The sequence below is a fragment of the Metopolophium dirhodum genome, chromosome 6, assembly GCF_019925205.1.
Source record: "Metopolophium dirhodum isolate CAU chromosome 6, ASM1992520v1, whole genome shotgun sequence".
In the NCBI taxonomy this organism is placed as follows: domain Eukaryota; kingdom Metazoa; phylum Arthropoda; class Insecta; order Hemiptera; family Aphididae; genus Metopolophium; species Metopolophium dirhodum.
This window is the reverse complement of record NC_083565.1, coordinates 19,898,064-19,906,667: the sequence shown is the minus strand read 5'-3', so window position 1 is coordinate 19,906,667 and position 8,604 is coordinate 19,898,064. Positions and strand designations below refer to the sequence as shown.

At 30.4% G+C, this 8,604-nt stretch overlaps 1 protein-coding gene across 1 annotated transcript; it reads right to left on the bottom strand.

The window, feature by feature from the left end:
• Nucleotides 1–808: 808 nt before the first annotated feature.
• On the bottom strand, nucleotides 809–5,812 carry LOC132947534 (beta-galactosidase-like). Its single transcript, XM_061017841.1, has 7 exons — nucleotides 5,765–5,812; nucleotides 2,686–2,875; nucleotides 2,188–2,525; nucleotides 1,847–2,122; nucleotides 1,652–1,789; nucleotides 1,141–1,356; nucleotides 809–1,058 (listed from the first exon to the last, which is right to left on the bottom strand). Exons 1-7 carry the CDS (start codon nucleotides 5,810–5,812, stop codon nucleotides 855–857), a joined length of 1,410 nt encoding a protein of 469 aa, XP_060873824.1. The 3' UTR covers nucleotides 809–854.
• Nucleotides 5,813–8,604: the final 2,792 nt, after the last annotated feature.

Genomic DNA, 8,604 nt, shown 5'->3' with positions numbered 1-8,604 from the left:
GACTAAAATATATTATTATATACAAATATGACAATAAACAAATAATAATAATTCAACTTAACCGTATCTATTCATACGTTGCAGATCACAAAGATTTCTGTAAAAGAACACACAATTTATCAATTGACCATATAGGTACTGAGTATTATATAAGTTTAATGGATTTATCATAATATACCTAATATATTTTGTATCATCTATGATAATCGCCAATAATTATCGACATTAGTCGGAAACGATTAACAATTCTTTGATAATTTCGGTGAACAAAAAAAATAAAATGAGCCAACAATAGACGGACAGTTTGTTAAGCAGTAGGAATATATAATATTAAAATATAAGTTTATACCACGAACTCGCACATTTGAGTGCGTTCAGGTTATTTTCATAAAATAGATACTTTCAAATTTCAGTTCAGAGTACTTTTTAAACTTGAATTATATATTTATTGCCACGGACAATCTTTTTACTGGATGACGTATCGTCATCTGGTATGTGGTGATGGAATCACTAGAAAAAATTATGTAAATAAAAATTTAAAAAACAACAAAATACCTAGGTACTCAATTTGAAGCTTCTAACGCAAAGACCATACTGTGGCATCCACTCACTTCCGTCGCAAGATACCTAGATTGCATTGCTATACACAATATATGAATTATGTAGGTATCCTAGCTGGGCCCTATCTAGTTGATGTTATGAACTGTGAATTATTGCTTGTCAATGAATGGTTTTATAGAATGACACACAGAGTTTAAAATCACGATAATTATTATATGATAAAAATAAAATAAATCAAACATTTAATAATTTTAATATATTTTTCTTAATCAATTATATAACATACATTTTATCTATGTCATTATAGGACCATCAAGAACAGGTTTATCCACAAATTTCACGGACAAATCTTGAGATGTACCTTCAAGTTCTAATATCACTAGTGTATTGGCATAAGGTGATGGTTTTAAAAAAGGAGCTGGCACATAAAGTGTAACTTGAGGTCCACCAAGTGGCCAATACCGACCAAGGTTTACATTGTTTAAAAACACTACACCCTGTAAATATCGAATATTATTTTTTAAATTGTAAATATGTGGATAAAAGTCGACTTAACAGTATTAACTTGTAACAACACACCTTTGTCCAGCCTGAAGTGTCCAAATAAGTGTCTAAACATTTTGTATAGTTAACTGTTAATGTAAACTGTGTTTTATAAAATGCTGGTAATTTAACACTGTTGACGTTTTCAACTGATTTGATTGAAGAAATCCATGATGTACCATTCAAAGGATATGCAGTCATTTTCCAAGGGCTTAATATTTTATTTCCGAGAATCACTTGATCAAAAATTCCCTAGAAAATATAATTAGTATTATTTTACATACAATATTTTAATTCAGTAATTATACTCAGTTGGTAGTTAAAATAAATATAATACAATCTAATTAAGTGATTGTAAATATTACCACTTTTGTTTCTAAAAAGGTAATGTAACCACTCGCCAGTCTGTACACAATTTATCAAATATTAACTTCTATGGTAACTGGTAAGCATTATATTATACTATAATACTATAGTATACTATTATAAATTATACTATTTCAGTCTCAGACCATGAATAAAATAATTTATTGTCAGCTATTATTACCTTCCTATCTTCAATTAAGTCTCCAAAATTCATCCTTCCCTGATTCTCAATTAAAATGCTTAGGTTTTGAACAGTACGGTTAATGTTTAAGCTTATTGTAGTATTAGCTTTCAACCGATTCATAGTACCCACTTGTACCTAAAAAAAAATTTGAACACTCATGTTTCTAAAACTATAACTGCAATGTAACTCTACTTGATCCAGGTAAATGATTGCTCGATCTCTAACCGTGTTCACAGTTAGGTTTACTGGATTTTCAACATTTTTTTGATCATATGTTAATGTTGTTTCATACATTACAAAACCAGTGTTAATATCTAAGTCCTCAAACGGTAAAGGAACATCACTGATCACTGGTTTAATACGTTGAGCAACCTTTTCAAATATGCTAACCAAAGGTCTTAAATAGAATTTTCCATAGGCACCTTTGGGTGCGGGATTTGGTGATATCTCGTTTATCACAGCATATTTCTTAAAAATAATTAATTAATAAACTGTATATGTATATTGGATAGTTAACTGTTATTAAAACTCACGGCTTCTTCAAGTGTCTGTTTAATTTTGAAATACTTTTCTGTAGGGTCTACAGCTTCATCCAATGGAGCATTATAATCGTATGAGGTCAACTGTGGTAAGTATCCAATACTTTCTTTGGTGTCATTTGTATTCGCTCCCGATGTGAATCCGAAATTTGTACCGAAAATTTTAAACGAAGCATTAATTGCCAACATTACTTTCATTTGTTTTACAACATCGATGGGGTTGACTATAGATACTGATTCTTGCCAATGAGTTAACCAACCGGGATAGAACTCTGAGTTCACTAGTGGACCTCCTTTTTGAACCTTTCTCATGAAGTCAAAACATTGAGAAGCTAAAACAAACATATAAAAATATACTATAATTCAAATCTGCAATAAATTTAATATTTATTAATTCAATTTTATAAATTGGCACGACTTTCAGTGTTTTGATGATATTTTTAAATTTTTTCACACACCAAATAATCTACTTTGACTTTTTGTAATACTAACCGTTTGATGAAATTCCAAAATCTACAGTTGCGTATACTTCTGGAATAACGCCACAGTCAAAGTATGACTGACCACATCCATCAATTGTAAAAAGCGCAGCCTTATTTTCTATATAAATCCTAAATAAATCACGTATCCATAATTTATACCCAGAATCGAAGGCATAAAAACTTCCATACTCATTTTCTACCTAATGAAATTTATATATATTTTTTTCATCTTTGATTGACAATAGAAACTTAAAGATATCTACCAGGCAATCAGAAAAAAATTCCCAAAATATTAAAAAAATAATTTCTGAAAAAATTTCTAACGCTGTATAAGAACAAATAAATGTGGAATTGTGAAAATACAAAAACAAAAATGATTATATATACTTACTCGTTATGAGTTATTACTTGTTAAATTCCTGTTCGGTTTTTAATGTAGTATTAAAATATAATTTTGATCTGCAACATCATATTATGATTCAAGTTATTAACTTTGCTTATTAAAACTGCTTAGTACTGCTTACTTTCAACTTTTATCACTATTTTGTCACTAAGTCAATAACGTTCCAAAAAGTGCAAAAACTAGGATTTACCACATTGTGACTAAAGTGATGAGTACTGACTGTTTTAAAACACTAATACCTTAAATATATCTTTAACATTAATTTAAATATCACAGTTGGATTAATTTAATTATACCTTAACGGAACCAGTACCGGTTTTTCAAATTTTCCTCAATTCTATAAAATTTGAAAATTATTACGAAGTTCAAACTAAAATGTCCCGAAACTTAAACAGAAAAAACTATTCAAAATATTTAGTTCATTAAAGAATGATTATTCATGGGGCACCAAATTATCAATTTTCAAGTCAATACAAAATATTCAACTAAAGTTACAGTACTAAAAATGTTTAAAAAATTCGGCTAGAGTTAAAATTATAAAAAAAAATTGAAGGAAGGTGTTGGCGCCCGCCGGCAAATGCATTTTAGAATACAAAAAAAAATTTATATAAATTATATTGTTGGATTACACATTACAAACATCAAACTAAAATCTCCAAAATCTTAAACAGAAAAAACTATTCAAAATATTTAGTTCATTAAAGAATTATTCAAAGGGTACCAGATTGTTAATGTTTAAAAAATTTGGCTAGAGTTAAAATCATAAAAAAAAAATTGAAGGGAGGTGTTGGCGCCCGCAGGCAAATTGATTTTAGAAAACAAAAATAAAAGTTTGGAAAAAATTTAACAGTAGAAACACACATTACGAAGTTCAAACTAAAATGCCCCGAAACTTAAACAGAAAAAACTATTCAAAATATTTAGTTCATTAAAGAATGATTATTCATGGGGCACCAAATTATCAATTTTCAAGTCAATACAAATTATTCAACTAGAGTTACAGTACTAAAAAAAAAAATTGAAGAGAGGTGTTGGCGCTGTAGTAAACCCAAAAGCCATTATACTATTTTAAATAAAATAAGTAAAATAATAAATTATACATAGTATAATTTATGAGTAGAAACGTAGGTATTAATATAATCCTAAATAACATAATCCTAAAGGGCTAAGTAGATTGCGCACATCTGTTGGTCACTATGTAGCGTACTGTAAAAGAGGGCCTAACAATTGGGAATTATTTGATGACACTATCAAAAAGTCAAAAGCAGTCAATCAAAATACAGTTGTATTGTGTGAGCTTCTGATTTATACAGTATAATAAAATAAATTATCAAAGCATTTGTATACCATAAAATGTACAAATAAAACATTTTGATTAACTGAATTCAAATTGTATAGGTACTACATTAAAATAACTTGACAATAAATTGTTATCTATTTAAAAAAATTCCAACCTCCAAGTGTAACCAATTTTAAAAAATAAAATTTAATAAGATTGTTTACGAAATTTCTATTAAACGTTTGAAAAACTCTGTGTAAAGTTCTAATAAATACTTAAATATAATACTGCAGAAGTGTAATGAGTGGGGAATAAAATACTTCATACCTGTACTTATACAATAGGTGCCTATACCAATGGAGGTAGGAGGTATTTTATGATTCAACCAGCTTCAGCTGCCTGAGAAGAGGCCGAAAACTTATTAAATTGGGATAATAAAGCAAAATTATATGTTGATTTTGATTCAACGTGGATGCGTCTGAGTAAAACTAAAGTTAAATTAATTAAAATATCAAATGGGGAACTTTATTTCAAAATTTTCTTAACCAGAAATTACGTTTCGAAAACCTTTAATTTAAAAATATAAACTTGGTGCAACTCGAATTTAACTTTGTACACAGTTTTGTATTATTACCAAAATTAAAATCTTAGATTTAAAAAGAAAAATTTTTACGAATTCTCAACTCAAAATAATTTGCTAACTTTCGTGATTTTTGAACTTTAAATGCTTATAAAAAAAACGCGCGAAATAGTCGAACGTGGTTTGTTCGCGAACCAGACACGTGCGAATTTCCGGGTATATCGTGCAAATTCGTGCTAATCACGTGCTACATTTTGGTATATCGAGTTTGTTATTATTTTTAATTTTTCACGTTGGGTGGTGCTGGTGAGACGTCTCTCCAGCACCGCACATCATTTTTTGTCATAGAGTTGTATACTTTGTCATGCAAATTTTGGCGATAGTCATGCAAATTCATGCTAATTACATGCTAATTTCCTGTAAAAAAAAATTGTAAAATTTTTGAATAGGTGGTGCTGGAGAGACGTTCGTCTTAAAAATTCTGGGGGGCTACAGCACACCTAACAAAACTATTAATTTAAAATAACCTATAAACGCCTTATATCTAAATAAATAAGGAATATTTTTTGGAGGGGTCTGAATCGTAGTTGGGGGGGTGGGGGCTATAGCCCCCCTCTCCCCTCCCCTGTAGTTTTGCCTCTATACATGGGCCCTATATATTTGGTCGCACACCCACCAATATGTACCAAGTTGCGGCACTGGTGATGTTATAGTCACATCGCCGCCATGGGGAGGTCCAGAATACAACAAACTGGATGTTATCGGGCCGTTAGCTTTGTGCATGGATAAGATTCTGGAAGTGGGGAAAACGATTGCCCCAAAAATACTGTTACACCTTCCCAAAAACCTTGATAAAAATGAGGTTTGTATATCATTTTGCTTAAATATAATTATATTATTGTTTATGTGGAACTATAATTTATATTTGAAATGTCTATAGTGTTGGAAAATGTGCAACGGAGTTGGGGCCAGCCTTAGAAAAATTGAAATAGTTTTTATAGACCTCAACTCAACGTTGCTGTATGTCCGGTCCAATAATGTAAGTTATAAGTCATTGTGTATACAATAAAAGCATAGTAAAAAAAAATTAATGGACTATATTATTAATATAGTACCTACTTGATGAATTTAATATACCTAACCGTATATACATATACACAACAATATTATAATAATGTATTATTTATGTTTGAATTCATTAGAACAATTCCGTACCAGACGTCGCTCCCAAACCGATCGACATCCACTTGTATAACTGTAAGTTGAAAACGTCTATATTTAAAAACTGTTATAATATAATATTTATCTTATAAATTAATTTTCTTTATAGCATTCCGCAAGAATGAGCGGTATTGTTTAAAAACGTACCAGAGTTATCTTGTGGATGTTGATACGTTGGTGAGCAGCCGTCGTGCATCGGTCTGATGTACATACGGAAAAATTATTATTGGACCAGCCGTAATATTACGTTGAGAAGCTATCTGTCTATCAACGCATTTTCAGATTTGTAGGCCAATTCCGTTGTCATTTTCTAATCATTCTTTATTTATATTAAGGTTGAGGTGTAACCGAATTTTAGGGGCTATTGTAATTCCCACTTCCTGGAACTTTATCATACATACAGCTGACAGCCCGATGACCTACATTTTTGTGTATTTTGGTCCACCCCATGATGGCGAAGTAACGAACACGTCACCGTTTATCTGATTTACCAATTTGAAAGAGTCTTCAACAATTTCGTCGGATAGGTACGCCATAAATCGTGGCATTTTGCTTAGCCATAACTATCTTTTCGGCGTCAATATCTACAAAAATTACATCCCAATTGTTAGGTAACTAATAATATAATTACTTAATATTTATTATAATATAATATAATTACGATTAAGTAGAAATAATATTTTCAAATAATATTACAGTCGGCAGTCGAACAGTCAGCTGTAAGAAGTTTCCGCTGGGCCACAAAACGGGTCGACGCGCGCCGGTCGCTGAACATGGTCCACCCGACGCCGGTCGCAAGTCCTCAAGTCCCACCCACCATCATCGTATTGATGAATCATCTATCATCTTTCATCTACCATCTATCATATATCATCTATCATCTACCATCTATCATCTATCATTGCAATATTATAATTATTCACCTAAATGCATGTAATCCAACATTTACAATTAATACATTGTTTATACCTTGATAATATTACCTACTATTAAAATTTATAATTAATTGTTACCCATCTACAAAGTCAACACTGTATTAATAAAAGTATTTGTTGTTAAAATAAAATCGAGTTCTACATTATTTGTACTTAATAATTATTTGGGTATAAAGGTACTTCAATAAAATAAAATGAAATACATAATATTTCATTGTTAGGTCACAGACCTTTTTTACTGTTATAGACCAGCCCATAATCCTATAAGTACATTGATTGTTGACAGTGGTGCTGCGCTTTTAGTATAAATATTATATATTATGAATATATTATAATATATATTTATATTTTACTCTATCAGAGTAACTCGGTAGGTAACCGAAATTCGTCAAATTTATCTTGACACGGTGTATAGGGTATTAGTAAAAGTGCTATGATTATATAGTCATATATACATAAACATTTAATTGCGAGCTTAATTTTTCTAGACCTATAAGCCACGAAATCTTCAATGATTTTTTCATAATTTAAATGTTTGCGGTCTCTCCTTATAAAGCCAAACCAGAAAGACGCTCTTGCTGCGTGCTACTTCTCAAATAAGTTTCTATGAGTTCTAACTTTTAGCATCTGCGTTCTGCGCTAGCTGAAGTTATTTTGGAATAGCTAACATTATTCTAAGAGCCACGGCTGAGTTTGGAAAAGCTCCATTGCTTTTTTTTTTAATAGCAGTTACCGATTTATCGAATAATTTTTTGCTATAGCAATGCATAAAATATCACCTAAAAGAAAAATCGATGATTATTTAGCGAGGAAAAAGCTTGTAAATTATAATTTATAAATAAAGTGATACATTATTCATTATTTATTGCTATGTACCTAATACCTATATATATTTATTATAACAGGTACCTAATAACAATTTATATTATATTATAATATAAAATATCCTCACTGACAAACCGTCTCCGCTCAGAATCGCTTTTCGTATATACAATGATTATTATATCATTGAATTCAAATTTAACACCATCCATTGCAGTGACTCACTTGTAACTTACTGTACAGCAGAGCGACATCCACTTACCCACTTTTTTTAATATTGATTATAACAACAGTGTAAACTGTTTGTACATCTTAAAATAGTATTTAATGCATAAGAAGAAAATTAAATGTGTACAATTATTGTTTATATTATTGTTAATATCAAATAAACCAAAATATATAATATTTAATGAGAATGATGATCCATTTCATTTTTTTTTTTTATAAAGGGAGAATATGTTCTTATCAATAGGTATACCTGAAAGACTTGTCGACTTTTTATCGTCCTGAAACAAAATCTTGGATGAAGGCGCTTCAAGGACTAGCTATACTAATCCAATGTTTCAGTGGCGAAGTCTCCCCATTCTTTCTATCGGTTAAGGCCATTTGGATCGATCCAAGCCCGGATTAAAGAAATTGAGCTCTGGAACACCATACTCACTTGGTGGGTCTCCTTTTCAATTTTAACT